This window comes from Aythya ferina (assembly GCF_964211825.1).
Source record: "Aythya ferina genome assembly, chromosome: 14".
Taxonomy (NCBI): domain Eukaryota; kingdom Metazoa; phylum Chordata; class Aves; order Anseriformes; family Anatidae; genus Aythya; species Aythya ferina.
Window position 1 is genome coordinate 4,873,455 of NC_140312.1, and position 27,007 is coordinate 4,900,461.

Genomic DNA, 27,007 nt, shown 5'->3' on the forward strand with positions numbered 1-27,007 from the left:
TTATGAGTAGACTATACATAAAATAAATATATATATATATATTAAAAGCATCTCAAAAGTAAACATTGGCAAGCAGCACGTGAATATCAAACAAAAAGAAAACCCAAAGCAGCCCCAGCCTATCCACAGCAGTTGCTTTTATTGCACTCTGTGGTATTTCTTGTTCCCTGTTACAGAGGAAAAAAAAAAAAAGTATACAAAACCTAGTTTTTGTTCTGAATGTGATATTTCCATCACAACACTGCTGTCCCGTGCCAGGTCACAAGAACGATAGCTAATGCCACAAAACTTGTGTAAAATGCATACATTTGAAGCTGAAGGAGACAGCTTTTTAAAGGTTAAGATTTATAAACGGCAACAATATTTAGCACCTCCCTAGCATCCTCCATCTGCAGCTCTCAACGTGCTTGATAAACATTCATAAATGAAACCTTTGAAGCCTTCATGCAAGAAGGCAATGCAGTGATGCATCCCTGCTTCAAGCTCTTCTTTTCTCCCTTAATGTGCACTACGGTGAAGTCACAGGACTGGCACTGGGCAGCACCGCAGCGTTCAGTTTTGGATTTGAAGAACATGCATAACTGTCAAATTTGTTTAGAAAAATCTGTTGTCAGAGTCTATTGAGATGTTTTGCTTGGATTTCCCATCCCACTGCTTCTTTCAGGCTCTCCACCTCCCATTCTAATCCTACCTGTCCACCTTAGTTGATGTTTCCTTATTACTCAGTATTACTCTGTGCTGGCATCACATTAGAAATTCTAGATACAGCTACAGCCATTGTGCACACACCTCCTTATTGCTGAACATTTCCTTCTTCTTCTTCTTAGCATCCCTTCTGCTCTATGGCTTGACAGAATTTGACTTCATTTGCTGCTGCCTCCCTCCCATTCTTCCAAACTTCACTCAGATTCAGTGCCCCCATATGATCCCTTTCATTTTTCTCTCCTCTCCCTGAATCTCCGTAACCCCAGTGAGAGAAGGACAGAGCCCAAGGCTGCACTTTTTGTCTGTCCGTGCCTCCCTGCCTTCACAAGTACAAGCTATGCTGGTGCTCTTTGGGAAACACTACAAACAGCAGTCTCCCTGTTTCTAGTGATAAATTCTGCCACTGATGTATGACCTCAGTGGGAGCCCGTGCATGGGTCTGGTTCTGGGGAAGAATTTTCCACCCTCTTTCTTTCCTGGCAGCACGTGAAATCTCAGACTCCCACTCTCCAGCCAGGAAGTCTCTTCCCGTTTTGAGGCACTCACTGAAACGCTGCTTCAAACCCCACTGGAATCAGCGGAAAGACTCCAACTGGCTTCCAATAACTTAGGAGGAAACCCTGACCAGGCGCTCCGTTCCCTGCAGAGCTTTGGGTTCCAAGCTATTGTGTGCAGAGAGCAGAGGCTGTTGATTCATAACGCACTGACTCACTGCTGTGGTGTCTGGGCACACGCCGTGTGCATTACCTCATGTCCAGAGTCTTTACGCCTCAAACACCAGCAGCAGACACCCCCTGGTTGTGCACAGCTACAGGCCCTCTGCCCTGGCCAAAGCAGGTTAGGAGGAGAAGCCAGGGGTCAGAATTTCAGCCAGGAGGCCAGTCTCTGGCTGGGACATATTCTCACAAGGAAGGAATGACAACGACCTGCCAGCAAGAGATCTACCACCAGGTCCCATCCTTGCAGTCAGAATACAGCTCTGCCAGCTGGCCTGGCCCTGGCTGATATACGTCCCAGGCCCTGCTTTTATGGATTGGTTCAGCTCACATCAGTTCACCCAGAACAAACAGTTATTGCAGGAAATACTTTGTGTGTGGACAAGTCATACCTTAGTGCCATCCAGAGGGTCTTTATGTACAAATGCCTGCACAAACTCCTCGGGTCCAATGTGACTTAGCCTTTCCTATTAGAGGGGAAAATGAGAGAGACAGGAAGAAATAAGAAAGCATCCCAGTCTTCTGTTTCTCTTGGTAAAACATTCCCATTATCTGTAAGTTTTGAATGATGTTGCTGAACTGGTAGACAGCCAACTAGCACGAGACATTAAAATTCATAAGAACAATTAGAGTTGTTTCAGCAGAAAGAGGAAGATGAGAATAAACACGTCTCATTACTGAGAAGCCACAGCAAAAAAGCAAAAAAAAGAAAACACATTTTCAGTAGGTCACAGGTCACAAAGTATTTTAGTGGAGATATTTTGGAATTCATACAACCTAATCTTAGGACACTCAAAGACCATTAAAATCAATCAGGGAATTATTAAAACATCTGAAGATCTGCAGAGGGCAGCAATAATGTTTTATGCTTTTCCGTGAGCACCCAGGGAGGACCTGAACCTGGAAGAAAGGTGTGCAGCACAGCACTCTGGCCAAGATCTTGGTGCTGCGAGTGGTGCATTTACCATCAAAAATCTGTTGGAGAGTGAACTGCAGTCTGAGGAGGAAACAGCAGGACTTCGTGTGGAAGTGGGGAGCATTTTTGGTATTTGCACACCCTTGGATGTCTGTGCACAAAGTAACAAAGGGAAGAATGAAAAAAAGATATCAGGCAACTCAGATACTTTATGTATCTGTAAGAATACATTTGTATTGTTAAAATTTCTTCAAAATCAATAAAACGGCTAATGATCAGCCATTTCAATAGCACCTTCAGGTTTTAGGGCTCAGAGTGAGTACCTTACAGAAGGGGGAACCTCTTCACCTTCCTGGGACTAAGACTTGTTTAATGAATAAGCAAGCTGAAAAGGTAAAGTGACGTGCCCCAAGATGCACAGGAACACTCTGATATACATCTTGCTTCCCAAGCATCTCTTAACCTATCAAACCCTGCCTCCTGCTGCAGTGATGATACAGCACGGGATGTGCTGCAGCAGTGCAGACATTTTTTGGTTGTGTCTGGAATACTTAGCAGCTGATGGCTTAAAATAATATCTCTGCCTGCAGAAGTTGGAAACCATTCCTACGTACCAGCTCCACATGTGTCAGCTGCTGAGCCAGAGTGTAAGGGTCACTGCAGACGCTCAGGATCTCTCTCTGAATTGATGGTGGTTTACTTTTAAAGGCAACCAGCTTATCAGAGACAGCAGCACTGATCTTGACAATCCCTTCTTGCCCATGGCTGAGGGTTGCAAGCTTCTGATTCAGGGTCTGCAAAAGCTGATTCATCTTTTTCCAGTAGGCCTGGAGAGACAGGGAGAGAAAGGAACGTAAACCACTCACAGCATTTGACCAAGGTGTGTTTTTAAGCTGAATTTTGCCTTCTGCAAAATCCTCCTAAGCCAGCAACAGGTTACCCGAATAATCGGTTGGCTTAATTACAGCTCTGTGCTCAGGGCTGCAGCAACAGACTGCAGCCTAGAGAAGAGGCGAGCAGGGCTGGTGGGCTGGGCTGGCACCAACACTCACACATTGCTGCCAACACCAGTGCTGCTGGGATCAGAGAAGATGTAATGCTGCAACAGGAGTTATTCCAGCTTTCTGGAGCACAGCAGCATTTGGTACCCATCCTTTATGTCAGCGACGTGTTGGCTGAAAACTCTACCTGTTAATAGTTCCTGGTCAACTCTAACTTACTGGGACTAAGAAATGTTTTTAAATCTATTCTCTCCAGCCTTTTGAGCTGAGAGCAGCAGAAGCACGCTGTTACTTGCTACCCAGCTGAAGTGGTCTGAGCACCACATAGCTTTGAGTATTTAATATCCAAAATGTTAATTACTACTGAAGGAAGCTCATATCGTATTCCAGGCACGGCCACGTGCTCAGCGGGATGATCATTACCAAGTTGTGCAGGTTGCTCTCAGAGCTGGAGCAGCTCTTTACAGAAAAAGAGTGGAGCTGCTGGCCATGGAGGATGGGCACAAAGAAACACCTTAGATTCTTCATGACTGACATACGCAGATGTTATAAAGTTGAGAGAACTGGTAGATGGGCTCTGAAGATGAGGATTAATTGTAAAAGTCCTTGGGCTAAAGCTTCACATGGAGCAGATGATGTATCGTACTGAGGTGTTCCTCTGCAAGAAAGCCTCATTTGCTTTCCCAGCCAGAGAAGAAGCACCAGGCAGTGGTGTGATGGGTGCTTGCTGACTTTCTGAGGGCACTTGGGGCAGTAGTTTTCAGGCTGGCCTGTTATCAGCTGCTCCCCCAGCACAAAGCTGCACAGTGGAGAGATTCTCTGGCTGCTCACGTGTGGAACACCTCCTCTCCCTTCATCCCAGCAGATTTCAGTGATGTCAAGTTGCCAGTAACATCAGTTTGTAAAATGCCAGCGTGAAACCAGAGCTGGCACACAGCCCTCTTGTGTTACATCTGTACTGTGCAGCAGATGTACACCTTGGCACCCTCCACGCAGTTTTTACTGTCACAACAGGGACTTGGCCCACGTGTGCCTTCCCGTGGAGGCCAACACACACCTGTGCCACGGCCAGGCTGCACGCAGCCCAAGTGCATGCTTGGGAAGTAGTCCTGAATCCCATGGATCAGAAACAGCCTTTGTCTTCTCCAGGTTTCTGTAGACTGCAGGTAGTCTTCAGTTTTCGGCACTGACTAGAGCTCACGTGTTAGGTATCCAAAGTAGCAGAAACTGGAGGCAGTATTCTCCTTGCTGACATAGGATCCCACCTGCCCACTGGAAGCAGCGTCCCCATAACATGCTTACTTCTGCCCTGTTCCCGTTAAGGTCTCAGGCTGGAAGCCCTCAGAACATCCCAAGTGCTTCAACTTCCATGCAGTGCTTTGTAATGTGTACACAGTTCTGGCAGGAGGTTTCACATTGCTGAGGTACCTCTCAATTCATGCAAGGAAGATGTTCTTTTGAGTCAGGCTGGAGCACAGCCAGAGAAGCAGTTTGTAGTCAGGTTATTTTGCAAACCAGAGCTGCTAAGTCCAACACGAAGCAAGTACCTAGAAGGCAGGAGGGACTCAGCTTCAAGAACATCAACACAGGTTTCATTCAGAAGCAAATCACAGAGGAGGAGTGAAAATCGAGTGAGGAAGATGTAAAATAAATAATCGAAATAGTTTTTAGAAAATAAAAAACATCTTTCACTTTTTATCTGTTCCTGATATACACTAGCTCCAAGGAAAAGAGACTGCTGGTCTTCTTCATGTAAGTCCTGGCTCAAGCAGATGGTCACTCTGATTTGCAAAGACCATTCTGGGCCTGAACTACTGAATGCCATCAAAACATTTCTGCAGCTTACATCCAGGTATGTTTGCCAAACTCAGAATAGCCTACCAAGGTCTATGAATAGAATACTATTTTTAGTAGAAAATCAAGGAGTGATGTATTTTGACATTTTGTGAACATGTTTTGAAAATATGGAAATTAATCTCTGAAACCAAACTTTTCTAGAGAGTATAAAGCATTCAGCTAAAAAAAAAAAAAAAGCTGAAAACCAACTTTGCTTTCCAAAAGGAGTTTGGATGAGAAATCTTTGCTCAGCCATGTCTGTGCAGTATCAGTCTTCACTGTTTGGATGAAAAGCCAAAAAGCAGCAGAATTCGTTGAAAGACATGAATATTTAGCAAGTCTTTCAACACACCATCATCAAGAGATCTAGTTTCATCTAGCATCATAGAGAACATAACACAAAAAAATTGATATAGGCAACAATAGACAAAGATTTGGGTAAGCCAACCAGATAACATAATGAAATAAGAGTTAGTGGACATAAAAAAGATTATTCATAGAAGAGAGCTCTTGAGAGACCCACCCAGAAACCTCTTCCTGTATTAGGGAAGAAATAAATAAATAAAATTAAAAACTGCTTTTGCCCTTTTAAAAGTATTTCCTGCCTCCTTTAGACTATGTTCGGTAGGTGAAAACAACATTGTTCATTACCTTCACCGTGCTGATAATTACCTTGCCACCAAGTGACCCCCCTTGAACAGGAGCCGTGTGCGGGACTCTGTCAACCTATTTCACTTCATTGCCACATTAACAGTCAAAAGAAGCCTGCTACTGTTTAATATTTAAAGAAAATGTTTCATTCTTTACTGGGGAAGTTACTCTGAAGACGGCAGGCCTCAGCAGGTGGCTTAGGAGCTCAAATTTTAATTAAAATTTCCAACTCTAAATGCAAATCACAGCACTTAGTAAGAAATGCTTCTCAGCATGGACACCTTCCTAAGCACATCACGGAGCCTCTGGACGACACAAAGGACAGAAGCATACACTGCGGGGGAAAATCCTGCATTAACCTACATGGACTAGATGACCTCACAAATCTTTCAATCTTTAATTTCTCTCATCCGCAATGGGAACAACTTTTTTTTCCAAAGAACTAATGGGCACCACCACTCTTCCGTGCTGCTCCTTAAAAAAAAAGAAATTTGCATCTGCAGGATACGAGCTGTTCCTTAAATTAATTATTGATTTCGCTCAGGCATAATTACTTGCAATTATAGTTCCTAGTAGTATTTGAAAAACAGTGATTTGAACCTAATCCAGTCTGAGGCCCCCCAGAGCACCCAAGAACGTCATTGCTCATCTGTGCATGCTCCAAAGCAAAGGTGCGCAGCGTCTGCCCAGGTTAGGCAAATAAATTACTGCTTTGTATGCAGAAGGTTGATTTGTACCATTTACTTCTCTTTACCGGGGCACGTACTTAGCACAAAGCAGCTGCCTTTTAAAACGGTTTTCTCCACACCCGTTAAATCCCTGCTGTCTGCCCCGTTGGCTGGTTCCTTCTTTCCAGTACATGCAGACATGATTTCGGTAGGTCTGTACAGTTCAGGTGCTGGTGACTTTCTTGGCGGTTGGCAGGAGCAAGCTCATTTCTTGTTTCCCTTGAAGAAGAATTTTGACTCTCAGCTCAATGGATTTGGGCCCCTTCTGGGAGCCCTTTTTGTTTCCTTCACCTCCAGAGAAGTGTCACGCAGCTTCCCCTTCCCACCCTGTCTCTCCCACAGGCTGGTCCAGCCGAGCCGTGCCAGCTGAGAGCCACCCAAAAGTGCCAGCTGTGATGCCAGCCCAGCCCAAGTGCAGCTGTTTCCATTTCTCTTGTGTTTCATGTGGGTAGGAGGGCTCAATTTCATTTCCGTTTTGCTGCAACTCCACTAGTTCTTTCTCTTTTTCTCTCCACCCTCCCTCTCTTGCCCTAGTGGGTATCGTTCCTCTTGTTACACTGAGTTGCACACATCTGTGGCCTAACCCTGGTGCTGCCAGGGGGACCGAGTCCTTCCACATCCCATGGTTAACCATTAAGTAATTAGAAACTCTCTATGCGCTATTTACTCTTATCCTTGTTATTTTCATGGACTTTGTGGTACTTTTCATGTTTCTGAATTAATTTATGGAGTTCACCCACCTGAGTTTGGAAGCAGGCCTCACAGATGTGCTGTTGACTGTGTCCTGCTCTGCCACACGCAGCTCATGTAAATTGAACACCAAGACCACGTAACTATATAGGCTGATTTTCTGCCCAGAGGGCAACAAACTGCTGTCTTCTGCCACTTTTATACACCCAGAGAAGCTACATGCCCATAACCATTTTTATTTTTTTTGTTAAAGATAGGAACTGTCCCTTGCAATCTCGCTGTATCAGCAAAACAGACAGGATTCAACAGGAGCTACGTTTTGGCCCACAGATATATGGACTTTGATGGGGATCCCAGTGGCATTGTCTGCCGTTCTGTGACTGTCTGCCTTCCATCCGGGTGCCAGCTGTACCATATCAACCAGCTCAAGCACAGTGCCTGTGGACTCTTTCATGCAGGACAGGAGTGTGCAAATTGAATCCTTGTTAGATTCACTAATGAAAAAGATGAGAAAATGCAAAGATTGTTTCAAGACAGTTACCAGACTGAAGACATGTAAGGTTAGGAATGAAAAATGGTTCCACTCTCACAACCACTCATTTTCTTAGAGATAGGAAGCCTTTGTCAGGCACCTTTAAGCAACTGATCATCCTGATCATCTTTTTTTAGTTCCATACTGTCAATTGATGATGAGCTGCTTGTTCCACTCCACAATCACTAAATTAAACATCCTGAAGTGCTCCCTAAGTCATTGCTTGGGCAGGATGGTCATGATACTTCACTCCTCTGCTAGGCTATAATTTGGGAGATCACACCTCTGTTGCTATTTGAATTCTAAGCACCACTTTCAGTCTATGCTATCTATCAGATCTCCCGTCTGTAAAAGAGGAATATGCAGTAGATGAGCCCCATTGATTACTCTGATGTTTCCCTGTGTTACTACCACAGGAGTACCTACACCAAGAGATGTGGCTTTCAGGGAAACTACTACAGGTTTTAACCACTAGAGGAGAACAAAACCGTGAGAGTTCCAAGGCAGAGTTCCTAGAAAAGTGGCAAACATCAGGAGGAAAAGGAAGAACCATGTGGGAAAATGAACTGAACTCTTCCACACAGTGTCACAAGTCAGCCATCCTCACCTCATCACATGGGGCTATCCTGTGAATCATGTCTTTCAGATGGCCGATCATCCGCTCTTCCTGGAAGTCATATGGGAATGTTTCTGTCCACTCTGTCAGCAACTGTAAGATTTTGGGTCCGAATTTTCTGATTCGTGCCTGAAATGGAAACCAGAATGATGCACAGGGATTGAAATGGGTTTACTCTTTAAAGTCCCAGCAAATACGTATCTTACTGAATGTGGGGCCAGATTTTCAAAGAAGACACTTAGAGTTGCACCTGCAAAATCTGCACACATGCAAACTAATGGCATGTTGCACAAATGACACATTTTGGCATGCAAATATACCAGTACTTAAATCCATGCGCAACAACCTGGTTTACATGCAGATTTAAGTATTCTGCACATGCAATTGGCCACTTTGTAGTTGGCTGGACATTTTGTGGGTGCAACCTTTGTACCTTTTTTGAAAACAACTGGCCTTTTGGCTGATTTGAACCATGTGTTCTTCTCCTTTGAACTTACAGCCCTCCTATGCTTTCATCCTTTCCCAAAAAAATTGATTATCATGTATCTCTTGCCCAACAAAGTGGTGAGTCTTTTGCTTCTTTCCTTTCTGTGTGGATGAAAAAACTGCTTAGTGACCGGGGGCATATGTAACATGAGGAAGAACGGATGGACAAAACACCAGCCCTTAGTAACTTTACCTGGACTACTGACAACGTTGTGCTCTTCCCACATGAGCACATGAGGTCATGATAGGATAAGGACACCCACTCACAGAACACATAGCTGGTGCCCACTTTGCTTTTGGTGTAGATTTATCTGAGGATGCAGCAGCAGAACAGTCGGGATGATACAGAACAAGGAGGGAAATGTGGGGAACAGCACAATTGGTGCCTTAGTATTGTCTCAACAGACTGCCAGTGCAGCTGCTTCCAAAGCTTTCATCCTCCATTATCCAAGAACATGGGAAAAGGAAATTGCGTTAAACAACAAACTGCATTTTTATTTACAGAAAACACAGACCCAAACAAACAGCCTTCTTTTGCATCTTACGTACTGTAGCTAAAGTGTACCCTGTAATCAGGAAAAATTATACTCTAGAGCTCCCTGCTTTTCAGCCAAGGTGGTTGAAACGCGTATTTCGGCTTTCCACCAACAACAGGTTTCAATGAACCACATCTCTAAAAATAACTGCTGTCAGCTAGCATTAAGCTCATGCTCAAAGACCAGCAGGTGGCTGCTAAAGGGAAAGCTTTATTGGAAACTACAAAGGTCTGGGGAGACATTTGCTCCAGCTGTATAAACTGCTATTACGAGTGGAAGGAGAGGACGTGGTGCAAGTCAGAGGACATGGCTCAGGGGATGGGAGGTCACTGATGTGCAGTTTCAAAGTCAGCCCCACTCTCAGTAACACAAAATCAGCTGTCCCACCAACTGTGCATTACTACAGGAACGTCCAAAATGCAGATTCACTTTAGGCAGATTTGAGATCATAATAAGATCATGTTTCTCATTTCTTGCAAGGTTTAATAAGCAGCAAAACTTTGGAATGCTCACATTTTTAATCCTCCTAAATTTGCATCTGGCATAGCATCAGAGAACAGAATCCATCATACCTCAGAAAAACTGTTTTGGATGCTGCACCTCACACAGGTATTTCTAACTTACACTGTATGTGCAACCTAAATGCTAGGCTTCTATGCAGTCTGGCTGATTGTACTGTGCAGCAAAGGCATAGCTCCTGCTTCTCATGCAACCAGTTGCTCAGGTTTGCACAGGCCAAAAGAAGCACGCACACTCAGATGTTGGTGATTGAACACCGATGCCAAAAACATCATGTTTCAAAGCTGGGAAAGCTGATCCTGAAAATCATGCCAGAATTCTGGGTTCTTTTTTTGGAAAATTGCAACTGGTGTGTGTTCTTCTCCTCTCCACTGCACTCAAGATTCATCTCCTGCTCCAGGTAGCATACCAGAGAGGTCTTCCATCATGCACTGAGACTCTCAATGCAATCCAGTGGGATCCAGCTGTATCACAGTGCCTGTGGGATTGCCAGAGAATGCAAGCGTGTTGGTAAACACTGTACTGGTCTGCAGAGTTGCTAGGGCAAAACAGGAGGAGCAGTGACGCACTAACAGCTTGGATTTGCTCATTCTGTCAGCTTGTCACAGCCTCAGTACTGCTTCAGCTCGCTCCTGGTGTGCCAGACAGCGCCGCTCTGCAGCATGGCCGTGCAGACGATCTGTCAGTGCCAGCAGCGGGAGGTTAGTGGGTAGCTGCACGCTGGTACGTGGCGTTCACGGTGACAGGTAAGGCCAAAAGGAACTGTTACATACTGTACCAGAAGCAAGAAATAAAAAGGTCAGATGCATTAAGTAAAAACGGGAGAGGGAGCAGTGTGCCGCCACCTGCAATTGACAGTGTGTGAGGTTTATGTCCTACCTCCTGGCATCCTGCAGGCTTCAAAGCCTTAAAGAAGTTAGGAAGGAAAGTCACCTGGGAAGGCTGAGACAGTGGGAAAGGGAAATTAGAAGAAGATCTGAAGTGATTAGTGGCTGGAGCGCTGCTCTGGGACATGGGTACTAAGATGCCTCAGTGTCAGGATCTCAACAACAACCGTCACACTTAGGAAAAAGTTTCATTCAATCCAAAGGGAGGCAAAGCCACAAACCAGAGCCCCAGAACTCTGTCTGTTGAAAATGCCTCACATTTTTCTGATGTAACGATGAACTAACCTTGTCCAGCACGGGGTCATCCAGCCGCTGCTGCTCAATGCACTTGTGACAAACTCGGGACAAAAGCTCATGGGGTTCGATGAAGAGTCTGGAACTCAGCAGGAATGTAAAGATGTAGGCTTTCTGTGGGAGAAAGTCAAGCACACCTGCTGTAAGCCAGCCACTCAATGGGTAATATTAGTCATAAAAGCCCTGAACTCCATGGTTTTATTCCCACTGGCACAGACAGAACAGAGCTGTGTGTCTAAAAGCCATCGATTCCTGGCCCCTACAAACAGAACTGGTTGCAGTGGGCACAGGAGGCAGCAGTAGCTCCTACCTCCACAGCATCCATGTCCAAACTTTGCTTGCCCAAACGCTGTGCAAAGGTGCAATGAAGACTGTGTGTAGGTCAATCTACAGGAGCTGGCTCAGGTATTGGAGACAGCACCACCAGGAATGCACAGAGACCACTGGAAGCTGATCGTGTAAACTCAGGCATCCCAGTGCCGTACAGGGCTGTGAGCTCAGAAACCCCCACGTGATTCACATTTTGTTACTACCCTGAAGGTCTCACTCTGCCTCCTTCAGGGAACATTTCATTTATTCTCCCAACTCCCCAAAATATGTTTCTATCAGCTAAACTACACCACATGCAGCCTCACATCTGAGGGGAGCAGGCCTGTTGGATAAGTCCTTGGATTATTTAAAGCATTTCTGCAGTGAAATTAAAGTATATGCATGAATCCTCAGTCATTTGCTTCCCAACCCACCCTGGTGCCTGGATTATCTTCTTTCCCCCAGACCTAGCCATGCTCCTGAGCAGCGGGTGCAGTATTTCCTATCACACATTCCTTAATGAAAATCTCACAGACTAATCAGGCCATTACCTATTTTTATTGCCTTTCTGTTCTTTTTTAATTAACATGCTTCTTTATTACTTATTTTTAGCTGATCAGAAACGGAGCTGCGGGTAATTTAAAACACGCTGTCTGCTCTGCATTGATAACTTTAGGAGTTCTCTAAACTGCCCAGAAGTCAATGCTGCTCCAGTGCTTTGAAACACAAGCCCTTCCGCAGAGACATATTAGCACTTGAAAGTCTTCCAGTAAAATTCTGTGCTGAATTCCACTGAGTATGTGCAAAATCCAGTGAAGCCAATGGCTTTCAGGACCATAAACCTGCTCACAGTTTAAATCCTCACACTGCTGATGGAGAAACATTGAATATTCACTGATGGAGAGAGGATTAGGGTCCGGATCCTGCTGTCCAGTGACTGCAAAGTCGCTGTGATCATAACCCCAGGTAAATTAAGAAGCCACCAGAAGCAGCATTTCTGTTGTCACTGAGGGACTGTTTTGTACCTGCAGTGAAACCTGGATGACTTCAGCAGCTCCTGAAATTCGGCTAATTTAATGCCAGTTCAGATTTGAAGTTTTTTGCTTCAGTCTTCATCTGAATCTCTCTGGGATGCGCTGCTATTTTTGCAGTGTTCCTACTGATAAATCTCTAATTCATCATCGCCACAGCTTCTCCCCCTGCCCTGTTCTCTCACTTACAGGCAGCATCAACTTTGGGATCTACTTTTTCATGGAAACAAATGCAGAACAGCAAAACAGCATTTAAAGCAATTCATTTACATACCCCGCCTTTACATAAGCCCTCTTAATTCAAAATTGAAGACATTTGCACTTTTGCATAAAGCACAGTCCCAATTCATCAAAAATAAACTGTTTATTGTACTGTGAATGGCTTACTTCAGGGTAGTAATCAGTGGTAGGTATGAGATGCTGGATTAGAGCATCCAGAGATGCTGAGGTAAGGTTTCCATCCTGGAAGATCAGTCCTCCTTGTTCATCTTCTTTTGCAGTATGTAGATGAGGGCTGAAGCTACATGGGGTAAACATACTGGTAGAAGTCAGCGTTTGGGGCATGCCTTCCTGCAACAGAGAAAAGCTCACATCAGGCAAAGACCCTTCAGGTTCCCAGACACAGCTGTCTTCAGGTTGGTTTGAAAACCAGAAGCTAATAATGAGAGCTTCCTGTTCACATTCACTCTTCGTTATATCATCTTTTAGAGTTGTCATTAGCAGATCACACCTGCAATGGGAAATACACAGGAAAATGTTTTGATTTACCCCTTTGGATTTAGGATGAGAGGGAGAGAAAAGGGGGTGCCAGCCTGGGTTTGGCTCAGGAAGAGCCTTGTGAAATGCTCCGTGGCTCCCACGGGACAGGAGAGCCATCAGAGTGAGCAAGTGATAGCAGCAGGAGCAGAAATCAATTGCAGGAAGATGGAAAAATAGAAAGAGTTGATAAAGGGATTAAAGGGCAAAGAAGAGAGGAACAAGGAAGAGGAAGAAGGCAGACACCTGCACTGTTTTTGGAGCCTGAAGCTAGTCAGCCCCAGATCTATACTTAGGTACTAAGTATATGCTTCAGAAAGATCCTGAGCAGTCATCAGCTTCACTAGAGCTGCAGAGTCCTCAGCACCTTTGAAAAGGAGGCCAGGCAAACTCAGAGCACGTAGCCCAGTTTCAAGCTCCCTGTGTGTCAGTTCTCTGGGCTGTCTGGGTTGCATTCTGGGCTCTACCTCAATTTTGTGGCTTACAATCAGCTTTAAACATCGCTTCTGTTCAGCAAAGTAGTTTTTTGTTTCTGAGTTGGTGCAGGGAGAGGACAGATTTTGCCCTGAGGGCTTTAAAGCATCTCCAGCTGTCTCCGAAATGCCCCCTCCAAGCTCTGCTCTCGGCTAGAGGCTGGGCTACAGGACAGGGACTGGGACAAGGAGAGCGTGCACTCACTCCCAGGTCAGCAAATGCATCATCCAGACCAAGGTTCTTTGAACACACAAACCCCCTGTGACCTGACGATTGGCTTCGAAATTTGATTTAATTTGACAAGAGGGAGGATGGGAAAGAGATGACAAAAGGGAGGAGTCCTTGAGCCAACCTCTGCTCCCCTGAGCAGCTACAAAACATCTCCCAGGACTGCAGCTCTCCCTCCTAAGCATAACCTCTGCCTGCTGGAAGAGCAGGATCTGCACCCCATGGCCTGAAGGGCCAGCATCCACCTCCCACGCAGGGAGGCACAGGGCCACGGGCTGACACTGCCTGCTGTGACAGCTCGTCCTGCCTGCTGCTGCTCGGCCTCAGGCACTCACCGGATACACCTTATTTTCTGGCATCTTTCTCTGCCGTTTCCTTCACCCTGCTCCATCTCGTTTTCTGCTTCTTTACCATCCCACACAACTTCCAGAGCTGCCCCGTGGCTTTGGCTTACAGACCTGAGCTCACGTTTCTCCCTCACGCTCACAGGGCGCGCTGTCCCCCTGGCAGCCAGCTCAGCTTCAGTCCCACGCACGGCACCTCGTAGTTACTCCTCCAAGAGCCCTGCACGCAGAAGCACCTCTCAGCCTGGCACAACCCAGCTACTCCCCCGGGCTCAGGCTGCTGTGAGCTGCCAGCTCGGAGCGATGCTGGGCAGCGAGGAGGGGAAGGCAGCGCCTGTAAGCCAGGCCGGCTGCGATGCCCCAGGAGATGCCGGGAGCTGAGCCCCAGCACAGCAGGAGATCAGGCTGTACGAGCAAAACCGGGGTGGCTTCCCCCTTCAAAGGAGGGATCGTTCCCCCAGAGCCAGTATCAAGGTTACGGCATCGTCTGGGAGGCCGGGAGCAGGGCTGGGGAACAAATCCCTGCCTCAAGTGCACCCCAAACGAGGTGGCGAGGATTTTAGTGTAAGGACTGTAACGTCTCAATGTCATCCCAGGCAGAAGGAAAGTTGAAGTATCCAGTTTTAATGATCGTGCAGATGTGCCTGTTAATAAGGCTTTGAGAGCAAGTAATTGCTGCTTTTTGTACACAGCTCAGGCGCCGTGTAGTAAATGGGGGAGACTGCCAAATCCCATTTGTTACTTCCACCACGCTCCATGTTACATCTTGTTTCTATGGCAATAATCCCAAGAAAGATTACATGTCCATATAGATCAAGAAATAAATCTTACGGACATATAGCTGTCTAGACGACAAAAAGAGAAAGTTAAACCAGCTGCGAACTTACAGGGCACATCCCGGCCTCGGTGTAAAACAAAACCCAAAGTAATGATTTATGCAGTGCAATCCCTCACTGTCAGCGCCACTTTTTATTATCAAATAGAAACATATCTAAACAGGATATTGCCTGAACTTTTGCATCTCATTACAAGAGAAATCTTGCTGAAATGCATAGTAATACTTTTTTTTAAGTTATCTTTTCTTTTTTTAACTGAATAAAACCAGCTGCACAAACGTTGCTGAGGCAGTGACACTTCTGGCATAAATGACTTGCCTTTGTTGTAAACTTGAAGGTTTTAACTTCATGGCTTTTGGCTCACTCTTGTCTGACACCATTACCCTCAGAGCAGGATGAAGACCAACTCTCCAGAGACCAAATCCCCCTGAACTCCTCATGTTGGTAAGAACTAATGCTGGCATTCTGCAGACAGGAGTTTAGGATGGTGACTTTCCTGCTGGCCACACCTTGTTCCTTTTTCTGTTCATGCAGCTTCCAAAGCGGTCTTTACCAAAGCAGAGCCAGTGTAGGCAGAGCCAGCCCCTCTCAGGGGAGTACAGCAAGCTGAAAGGCACCAACCACAGGCTGCAGGAGGGAAACTCCTGCTGAGCTAAGAGAAAATCCTCCCAAGTGCAGCGTGCAACTGGAACAGGGACCTGGGCAGGAGGATGTTCAGTCTCCATCCCGGGAGATTTTCAGAACTCAGACAGACGAGGCTCCAAGCACCCAGAGCAAAGTTTGCAGTTAATCCTGCTCAGAGGATTGGAGGAGCTTGGACCAGAGACCACAAAAGAAAAAAAAAAGGGAAAGCTTGGGGAAATTTGGATGTGGATTAAAAAAAATAAATAAATAAAGGGGGGGGGGGATTACAAAGGCTCTGGGCTCTGCTGGAGCCCACAAGGAGGTCTCTTCAGATCAACTTCTCTGTGATTCTGATACGTCTCTCTCAAACCAGTGCAGTATTTCCCCATTTCTTGGCTATATTTTAAGTATGGAGAGAATATCACATGAGGGAGTGAAACCTTCCTTTTTAGTATAAACCATAACAAGTAAAAAATCCAGATCATATTTGTTAAAAAATGTCCATGTTGGGTATAAAAAGCTTTTTCTAATTTACCTGGAAATAACAGCCCAGAGGCGGCCCCAGACTCCACCGTATTTCAACACACGGATGAAAGCAGGTAGCCCACAGACACTTCTCACTACAAATTACGCTGTTTACACAAAATATTTAAGGACTTGATTCATTGAGCCAAAACAAGGAGCCAATCATGAGTGCTTGGGAGAGAAGCCACCCACAAACTCCGCACCGATCTACAGGTAAAAGTGTCTTAAAACCTCTGGAAAAGCAGCACCCACCTGGAAAAATGAGCAGGGCATGACTTGGAGAAAGGGCTGCCCAACCATGCATTTAACAGGGACCCAGCAGGGAAGCCTGCCTCCTCTCCCACTCGTGCTTCTCCAGGCTCCACGCAGACTTCAGCAAGAGAGGTCTGGTGAGCTAGCAGAGAGCTGAGAGGCTGCCAGCTCTGCCTGCCTCCTGCCAGCTGGTGAGCACGGCAGGGCCACGAAGGTAAATACCTGACCAGCATTCTCCAACTCCATTGCAAGGTAAATACCCCAGCAGCATTCTCCAACTCCACTGCCTGGCATCGCAAACGTCCCTGTAGCAAGTGCAGTTAATGCTTGCGTGGACACAAAATGTTCGGGAAACGTTTAATGTGTTTTTCAGCAGCTTTGATGTGATAAGTGTTTTATCCTTTTATCAAAAACTTAATCATACTGTTTACTTTTGATCTTCATTTCATCTCTGCCTTCCATCTGCTCTGCTCCTCTCAAGGGGAAACAAGAGCTGGGCCCATGTGACAAACAGTGGGGCTGCAGCCTTATCTTCCCACCCACTTAACTTTCAGATTACCAAAATAAATAAAACCCTTCCCACTTCAGGGATGAAAGGCACAGGCTTTTGAAGATCTCCCACCAGAATTACAGGAGCCAGAGAGGATGGGAAGGGAAGGTGTGGAGGCTGGGGTGTCCGTCTGTGCCATCAGGGAGGCTTCAGATCCGTTCTCTTTCCTGGCCATGACAGCAGGGTCCTCCTTGCAAGGACATAGGACACGTGAGGCAGTGCTCAATGAGCACAGGCAGGCACTCACCAAGGTATAGGAGACCCGAGGTCATGCATAATCTGGCAAAGCACAGACTTGAACAAACATCCCTGACCTAGAGCACGGTGGAGTGGTTCTTATTCCCATCTGAACAAAGGTGGCAGAGCTCTTGCATCCCTTCTCAGTCCTGCAGAAGTCTCTATCAAGCAAGCTTTCACCAAAAGCCAGAGAGTTCAAGGAAATGAAGATGGTTCACACTGATTTTTTTTTGAAAAAAAGAGAAAAGAAAAAAAAAAAGAAAATCTTCCAGGAGAATTCCTGGCCAGCTTTAGTAATCAAACCTATTATCCAACCATTGCTGGTATCTCCACGTGACACTCACTGGAAGAGCTTTGCTGAAGGATTTGCTCTGCTTCAAGAGTTGTCCCTGTTGACAATTTCACAGGCAGCCTGAAGGCAGAGCCCAGAGCCACAAGGAGCTGTCTGTCTGTAGATGCACAGGTTGGCATGAAGACACTTTATCAATGATGGCTGAGAACGACAGACACCCAGCTTTAAAATTAGACCAGAGATGCTCTTGTAGGCTCATTATGCCAGCTTTCATGTGGTGCTAATTGTCAGGTGTAAACACCAGCATTTATGTCTCAAGTTTAGTGCTCCCAATGCCTCCTTGGTGGCAATCAGCTTAACTGTGGTGTCACAAATGTTGGGGGACTCCAGCACCACGGGAACACATCCCCTGCTGTGTCCAGCCAAGCAGAGACTAACTGTCTCCTACAAGTGCCCACATATCTACCTCTAAACAATGATGATCCCACGGCGTATTACCAAACCAGGGCAGGGAGCAGTGGCAGCACGCCCATTAGGATCCGTGGGAGCCAAAGCTCAGTGCTTCTAACAAAAGCAAGGTTCTTCACCAGCAGAAAAATCCAGAAATCCAGACTCATTTTAAAATGAATCTTTCCTAGGTGAGCTCTGCAGGAAAACGAGTCTTTGTCCAAGTAGGTTTGGGTAGGATTACTGTAACACAGAGCTTCGGGAACCCTTCTGCTGGATGCACCAGGAGGTGAGGGAGACACAGCTTCTGTGCAAGGGCCTCATCTGCCTCACTACCTAACTGCTGCTGTCATCCAAGCCCTACACACCACTGGGCTCAGCAGAGACTTCAGTAACACATGCTCATTTTCCTTTACATTAATTTCAGTAATTTTCCAACTATTCATCTTTGCAGTCAAAAAAAACAAACACCACCAAACTTTGGAAGATAATCACGGTGAATTAAAATTCAGATTATTTTTTTTTCTATTTCTTTTGTAGGGAGCAAAGCAGAGGAAAGAGGAGAGGGAGAACTCTGATGTTTCAGAGAACAAAAGAAAAACCACCACAAAGTAATTGCTTCCACTTGTCAAGGCCATGGTTGTAAATATTTTTCCAGCAGGAGTACCTGGCATTAACAAACTCATAATGCATTTGATGCTGATGCAATTAGGAAGCTGGTAGCAGATGTAACTTTCTTTTCACCTTTTCAACAGTTCATAAAACATTCAATTTACAGTCCGTGAAGTTGTGAGATTGCAGAAAGCTCAACCTGTCAATCCCAATACTGCTGGAAATGGTTAAATGAGCAATATAACGAAGCCGCGCAACTTACAAGCACGAAAGAATCAGACGGGAAAAGAACCAGGAGATGGAAAGGAGATGGAACCAGGTGGGGAAAGAACACTTAGCTGCAGTATTCTCCCAGCTCAATAGCAACGATTGCCTTTGGACGCGGGCCGGCTCTCTCCCCTTTCCTATCCACTCCTTGCACCGGCTGGGGCACTTTGCTGAGATCCACATGGATGAGACTGCAAGAGCAGCAAGTGAATTTCTGGGCTTTGGTTTCTGGGTATCTAATTGGAATTAGGTGACAATTCTATTGCCTTTGATCCCATCTGGGTCTCACCTCTTACTCATCTCTACCCCCGGTCAGCTCCTTAGAGTTCACCTCCTGTGCAGAGCCTCCTCTGGGTGCTGCAGGTCAGGAGGAAAGCACAACCCCCCCTAATCCAGATTTAAGGGGAAAACCCAAACCAAAATGTCCTCTGTTGTATAAAGCAGCCACCAACTTGCACACTGAACAATTCTCAATGCATTTCCACCTTCCCCATGGAAAGTGCTCTATCCAAGAGCATCCCAAGATTTGGCCCAGGACCAGGGCCCGGCACCTCCAAACCAGCACCAACGTTGCCCCAGGAGCGATGTGACCACACAGACCAGCCCTCAGGTCTCTGCCCTGTCCCTGCTGGCATTTGGACATGGAGCCACGCTGCTCAGGGCAGGCACAGGCAGCAGGCCAGCTCCTCCTCTGCAGCAGCCCTCCAAAACCCAAAAGGCCCAGCACAGGCAGAGCTCGCAGCCTAACTCCATTCCCCTAGGGACACTGCAGGGCAACAGGGAAACAATTTAGCTCAAAACCCACAGAAATTACCAGGTTCTGCATCTCACGTATTTACTCTGAGCTAGAACAAGAGCTTTTATTCTCCGAGATAGGCACGTAACTGTGCCCAAAGGCAGCCAAGAGGAGCACGTGCCCACACCTACCTGCCCATTCTCTGCCATCGTGTCAGTGAGAGCGATCACAGCTCCTTTTGTACTCGAGGTTTTACGAGAAATATCTTGCAGTCAAAATCCTACGGTGGAAAAACCACTACGCTAACCAATTACCTCCAAATGTGACGGACGTGGCTCTGAACGAGGCCCAGTTTGTAGGTAAGGAGGAGACATTAAATCAATTACCAGCACAGGGCAAGCGAGAGCAAGGTCACCTTGCTGACGGAGTATTTCTGTTTATGCTCCTGTCCGAGTATTTTGCTCGATAGTGAAAAATGAAATCCTGATTATCATGAATTTGGTAGACTGGGCTAAAGTAGAATGTAAATCAGAAATGAGGAGATTTATGGCCAATTAAATTGAACTCCAATCAAAATCTCATTCAGGCAACAGTTCCCTGGGGGCTTCAATTTGTTAGTGCCACATTTTTTTAATAACTTTCTTTTTCATGTAACATCAGCAATAATAAAAGCCCTTCAATAACAAGCGGAGCAGCGAGCCCGCTATTTATCTCAAAACGCCATCGTCGCCTGGGATCAGAAAGCACTGCCAGCACGCGCTGCCATCGCTCGGGAACAACCCCCCGGAAAACGGCCCCAACGCAAAGCTTTTTTTTTCCTCAGTCTCAGAACAATTTCCCTTTTCATTAAATTGGTTCAGGCCTGAAGTATTTCTCCTGAGTAAGAGCGAGCTGGCATCAACCCTGGCACAAAACTGAAGGCAGCCCCTGCTACCTCGGGCTGCCGGCACGGCGCAGCCGCGGTCCCGGTGCTACCTCTGCGGTGCAGGGCCCGTGGTGCATCCGTGCCCCATCCCTATCAGACTTTTAGTAGAGGAGAACTCCCCTCAGCGTACTGCAGATGCCCTTGACAGCATTCAAATGTATGCTAAAGGCAGCAGTCTGGGTTTCTCTCGCTTTAGGCAAGGAAATCCATTTTCTGCTCTAACCTGCCGCTGCTCCCCTCACGCCTCCCCAGTTCCCGGTGAAACCCTTGGACAATGTGAAGATTATTCCGAGGCACAGCATTTTTTTTGTCCTTTAGGGAAAGGATAACTAGAACAGAAATGGAGTACAGAAAATGAGAGTGCTTAGAGTGAGAACGAGTTACTATAGGTTTTGTTAAAGGCAGGATTGTGAAATTGCCCAGAGCGAAGTCCGAGCTCAGCCAGGCGTGGACAGCGAGGGAAATCCCGGAACAAAACCATGCCGGCAGCGTTCCCAGAAACCACTGACAGCAACAGGAGCCTTTGGCTCATTTCAGTCACTGCTGATGGGCCACCACTGTGACTGCCTGGAAATCGGTCAGCACTTGGTTTTCTCGCTTAGACAGAAGCAGTGAGGAGAGGAAGGTTTTTTAAGGGTAACTAAGAGCTGCCAGTCTGAAGGGTCGGGTGCTTTTGTAGGGCAGTCCGGGCTGCGGCATCACCAAAATCACACTCAGAAATGAGAAAGCTGCTTTGGGAATTGTATTTAATACCTCAGCCCAGGTGTGACGTTGCCTGCAGACCTCAGCAGCTGCCTTCTCTCAGGAGCTGCTCCTCCCAAACCAAACCTGGAGGAATCGTAGAGGCTTAAAGGCAGCGTGGCAGAGTCCGGCCCCTGCAACACGGACAGCTTTGCATGAGCGAGGACGCCTCTCCCCATCTAAATGGATGCTGTCTCCACCGCGTGCTGTCAGAACTACAGTAGAAAGCCCGTAAATAAAACAAAAATGCAGACTGAAGTCCTCCTCGCCTGACATCTTGGTGAGAACAGGCCCTGACAGGAATAAAAACCCTCCCACACTAAGCAAAGCGCTCCTGCTATTTATGCAGGAGGAAGAAGGAAAGCTGTATATCAAACAAATAATTACAAGAGCAGCTTTATCAGTCCCTGCTGATTACTCTCAGCTCGGTTTGATGATCCTGCCAGCGCTCCGCAGGTTGTTCAGAGAGGTGCGTGTCACAACATTTCACTCGCGGTTCTTTCATTTATTAGCACCTCCTGCTACCTGTCTTGGAGTCAAAAATCTTAGCATACATTTAGAAATCGGTCTCCTGGAGCCTGTCAGGGAGGTTTAAAAACCTATAAATCATGCTTTATATGTACACATACACCCTCAGACAGACTTCACATGCATATATGAATGCATAATGATGTATTTTGGGCACTGCACATGCACACACACACAAATATATGCACACACAGAGACACGCACACATTTTTATATATGCACACCCCCACCCCCGTATGTAAATACAGCAATTCCAGTGCCTCGCCTGTCACTGCTCTAGTTTGGGTAGGACATTTCATTTGATTTTTTCCTCCAAATTCGCTAAAACATTTAATGGAAGAGGGTCTAATCCTTCTCACAGAAAGATCAATGTCTTCCGAAGACCAGTGTAAGCTCTGCCAGTCACCAACATCAATTTATCACTGCTGTTAATTACGCTGTATTTGAGCAGTGCTCAGTTACCTGGTTAGCACCAATTCCTCAGGGACTTGTTCCCAATGCCACAGTTTGCCAGCACCCCCTAGAAGATGGATGTTCCACCACGAGGCATCCCCCACGGCACGCACCTCTGTGCTCGTTGTGCAGGACCCAGCCAGCCAGATGGACAACCAAGAACCCAACTGAAGGTGCTCACGTGCCCCATCCTCAACTTGCCTTCAAAAGCTTCCCACAGGATCCAGGATGAGAAAACTGAGAGGTCAGAGCTGAGCCTGTCACTGATGGGAATGGACACTCAGGTTCCCAGCATCACTTGTTCTCCCAAATAACCCCTCAGCCATGAGCTGGGGAGGCACGGAAACCCCCAAGGATGCTCACACGCAGGAATTCACCCACCACCAGGGAACAGACGCAGAGCACAGGGGTTATGGCCAGCACCAGTCTCTACCTATATATTTTGGTTATTTCATCCTAGCAGCCCTGGAGGACTCCAGGCTGACGAGCTGGTTCTTGTGCTGTATGGATGGCATATGGACGTGTCTCCCTAAAAGAAACGAGCTCGTGAGCCTTTGGATATCCCTTCTGGAGTGCCATCTGCACCCACCATCAGTCCCACCACCTGCTACCATGGCGTGACCCAAGGAGCCGGGCACCCAAGCAGCATCATGGTCCAGAGCTGTCCCCTGATCCAAACACGTTCCTGCCGGAAGACGCTCAGCCCACGCAAATTCAGCCTTCATCTGGGCAGCCAAGGAGATTTTTTACTGACAGATTTTCTCTGGCTGGGTTAAGTACTCGAGGAAAAAAAAAAAAAAGACACTGCTGATCTTTAGGATAACGCAGTAAGTCTGCAGCTGGGAAATGAGTCCCTCAGCTTCAGAAAGTATTTCGGCTGTAGCCTGAGCACCTCCTGCCCACCGGTGAGGGTGCCGGGCTCCCATATTGCAGGGAAGCACCGTGCTCAGCCCTGAGCACCTCTCCTCCAGTGGGCACGGGCAGGGGGAGTCAGGCGCCGAGCTGACTAATTGCTCATTAGCAGAAATCAGCTCCGTGAGACACTTCTGTGATCATTGCTAAAAATCTGTCATTAAAAGGGAACGTGGGCATCAGTTCTCCGCTTCCCATCAAAGCACCAGCTTTGCCTCCCTCTGCTCCCCGGTAGGCAGAGGCTACTTCTTACCCTGGAGCACGGGATTTAAGGTCTGTCCAAAATCTGCCATCGGTTTTCTCAGTGCCAATATACAAATTACAACCTTCGGGAACCAGCGAGCAGCAGGCTTTGTAGAGCTATGCTGGGGAGCTCGGTGAAACGCACGTGTAGCGAAGGAACTGACTTATAAGGGGATGATTTTTTTTTTTCTTGGCATCACTCCACTGATTTTGGTAGTATAAAACCCAGGGGTGAACGTAGTCCAAGACACACACAAAACGAGCTAAATTCCAAACTGCATTGACTGACCTCATAACTCTGCAGCAGCTGAAATGTGGGTTACAAAGCCAATTTCCATAAAGGCCGCGTTCAGCTAACAGTGGGAGACTGTGCTGACTCGGGCTGTGTGAGCACGCCACTGAGCTATTTCCCACATAATCTACATTCATGCCATACTTTTCGGAAGTTCTCTAACGATGGTGCAAATCACGTCGAGCAGCAGACATGTGACCCACCAAAAGCACAGAGCTTTTAAACTCATTATTCCAGTGACATAAGAAGCCACAAAAACACTTTTTTTTTCTTCCCCTCGCTCTCCAAAACTGCAGAGCAGCAGCTTGTTTAGCTCATAGGCGGCCTGTGTGCTGTGCACGTGTATCCCCCATAACACCTGAAGCAATGCCATACAGGGGCACGGTGAAGGTCCTAAGATTTGTCTCTGGATAGGGCCCAGCATAAAAAGCTACATTCATTCACTCATTTTGCTCATTCCTTGAGCAATAGCATGTTTTTCAAAGCAGCAACCACAATTGTTACGAAATTGTGCTATTTTAATAATATGACAAACTACCCGATACAAAATTTGAATGAACACCAGAGTTGTTACCCTTTGGCTAAATGTCTCACCCTTACTTAATCTTCTAAGACTCCAGGCCTGCACAGACAGAGACACACACAACAGGGCTTTAAACACTGTAGGGGAATTTCTGGTGAAATTATGCATGTACAGATATGCAAATATATGTAGGATTTGCAAAAGGAAGAGTCTAATGTCACCTGTAATCTCTTGAGCACATAGATTTAGACATGCAATTGAAAAAAAAACCTTTGACTTCCCACACCTGCATGGGAAATTGAATGAATCACAAGCTGAAATGAGGTCGGGCACTGCCACATAGCCGGAACCAAGTTCGAGCCATTTTATTTCTGTTCATCAGCCTCAAAACACGGTAAAACCTTCAGATTAGTGTGACTATTCAAAAAGTATGCTGTTGCTGCTTAACATGGATAAGAGGAGCCAGCCCTGCTCCCCAAATACACCCAACTGCTCATGGAAATGTTTATGGCAACAAGGTCAGATCGTGCCTTTAAAAATGCCGTCTCTGGTATTTTTAAGTTTTCTGGAAGTGCTAATAGCAAACCCAGAAACATGCCGCTTGTCTTGAAATGTTTATTCAGCTAAATAATCATTTCAATTTGAATAATTCTGAAGAAGCTGAGCCAGCAGCCTCTTTCAAACAAAGAATATTGACAGGAATGAGCAAACACAGGTTTAAAAATCAGTTTAAGGCAGTAACTGGAAGAAACATACAGCACGTGGTTAAGTGGACATAAAACAAATAGGCATACGTGATAGGAGACAGCTAGGTCTTAAAGGCTATTTTAGTACTACTTGGAATTTAAATAATAACAGAGATTCATGGTCAAGCCATCAGCAATACATCTAAAACATGCATGGATGGATCTTCTCTGTTCCCAGTGCAAAACCCACTGCAGGAACCAAGCCCTTGGGAATACATCACCGGTCACACTCACACAAACATTTGCTCTTGGAGGAGTTAAAGAAGGATGGACACAGGACAGAGGAAAATTTCAATGCCCAGTGCTTTGCTGGGAAGTCCTCTGTTGCTCCCACAAGGGGCACAGTGAATGTGAGTAGATTAAGGAGCTATCTGAACTCCATAAAGAAAAGAAAATGTGGAAAAGAGGGATTTAATGAAGTGCTGCAATGCAGTTCGAATGTTGGTTTGTAGGCAACAGTAATTAGATGGGAAAATAAGTGAATGCCAGCCACATGAACCTCCAGTGAAGTTACTGGCAGTACAAGTGAGGAGCCGAAAAGCCCTCTGCAAACAGAGATGCCCTCCCCCTGGTACACTGCAGCATTACACTTTGGACTTAGTGCACGGTTACTCTGTTCACTGGGGTGGCATGAAGATCTAGGATGCCTTCCAAGCATTTCAAATTTTTTTAAAAGCTTCATTCCAGCAGTCCCTGCTGTACTTTTAGACAGCGCTGAAATTTCAGTCCGTATTTCCTTGGTGGCATACGGAAGCCATTTAGGAGGGAATCAGGGAGGTAACCAGCTGGAAACCCACAATGAAGGAGAGACTCCTTGTTACCTTCCCAGGGGAGACAGGCGAGAGTAAAAGTTAATGGAAGGATAATCAGAACTCACCAGGGATATCAGTTTATAGGCCAGGAGCACATATAACCCGAGACTTGTTTGCATATCAAGAGACTACAGGAGAGGTGTGACAGCCAAATGCAGCTTATGGAAATATGGCTATCTGCAAAGCCGATAGCTTCTTTGCATGTGAAAACACAAACCTAACGTTCAGCTTGGCAACTGAAGGCTAAATAACATCAATATGTCTGTTTTGGGCAGCCTGAATAGTGAAACTGCTTCTTATAACATTTCTATTGCTCTCAGCAGCCACGCCTGGGACTCGGAGCGACGAGCTGGGGGGTTTCTCCCCATACCTCAGCTGGGAGCCCTTTAGAGAAAAACAAGGAGTTCACCCACACCTGATTTCTGATTTCCTCCCATGCTGTGTTAAGCATTTTGCTCAAGTATTTTCTTGGAAATAAAGGCAACTGAAGATCCCCACGACTCAACTTCGCTTCCCGTCTGCGCACTGAACAATCCCTCCAGCTGGTCCGCACAAGTGCCACCACGCTCCGGCCAGATCCGTGCCCTGACCTCCCTGCCAAGCCCAGCACAAAACTCTCCTTCTCCTCCTGCTCTGGACTGCCTGGCAATGTCGCTACACGCTATTAAGCAGTATGAAAAGGAAGGATTACTGAAAGCCTTTCATTGGGCTAAGCACTCAAACACAGGATTTTATTATTAGAATCTGTTTTGTCAAAAAGCAGGATATTGGCCAAGATTATCTCAATCTGTTTTGTGATCATTTCAGTGAAATCTTCCATGTTGGCCAAGTCAAGAAATGTGTGGGAAATTAACTTATTTATCCCATTACGGCTCTTTTACTGTGCAAATGACCAATATTCTTCTTTATTGTCAGGGCATTTTTAAGTACGTGCCTGTCATGCACAAATATATAATTGCTTTCTTGTTTATAATTTTTATTAACATACTGAATATTTAGATGGCTGCCACATAATTACCTTGGGAGAAAAAAAATTTCCTCTTGCACATGGTGCCAATTCACCATCACATTACAGGACTGCGGTCCATTTTACTGTCTTACTCATTTCCCATTGGGAACTCAATTCAGAAATTCCCAAATCCTCCACTTTTAGAACATCCCTTTTTATGTTTCGATGGCTCTTCATTCCACTCCACTGA

The 27,007-nt window shown here is 46.2% G+C and overlaps 1 protein-coding gene across 6 annotated transcripts in view; it reads right to left on the reverse strand.

Moving 5' to 3' along the window:
• RASGEF1C (RasGEF domain family member 1C) overlaps positions 1-27,007 on the reverse strand; it is a 122,557-nt gene that overhangs the window by 17,432 nt on the left and 78,118 nt on the right. For 4 of the 6 annotated variants that reach the window (XM_084535254.1, XM_084535253.1, XM_084535256.1 and 1 more), the window contains exons 2-6: positions 12,841-13,023; positions 11,105-11,227; positions 8,383-8,520; positions 2,952-3,164; positions 1,814-1,888 (exon numbers count right to left, since the gene is read on the reverse strand). In XM_084535254.1, coding sequence (XP_084391380.1) covers positions 1,814-1,888; positions 2,952-3,164; positions 8,383-8,520; positions 11,105-11,227; positions 12,841-13,017 — 726 coding nt within the window. In that variant the 5' untranslated portion in view covers positions 13,018-13,023. The remainder of the gene's footprint in view (positions 1-1,813; positions 1,889-2,951; positions 3,165-8,382; positions 8,521-11,104; positions 11,228-12,840; positions 13,024-27,007) is intronic. The other 2 variants (XM_084535255.1, XM_084535252.1) reach the window with 1 other exon arrangement.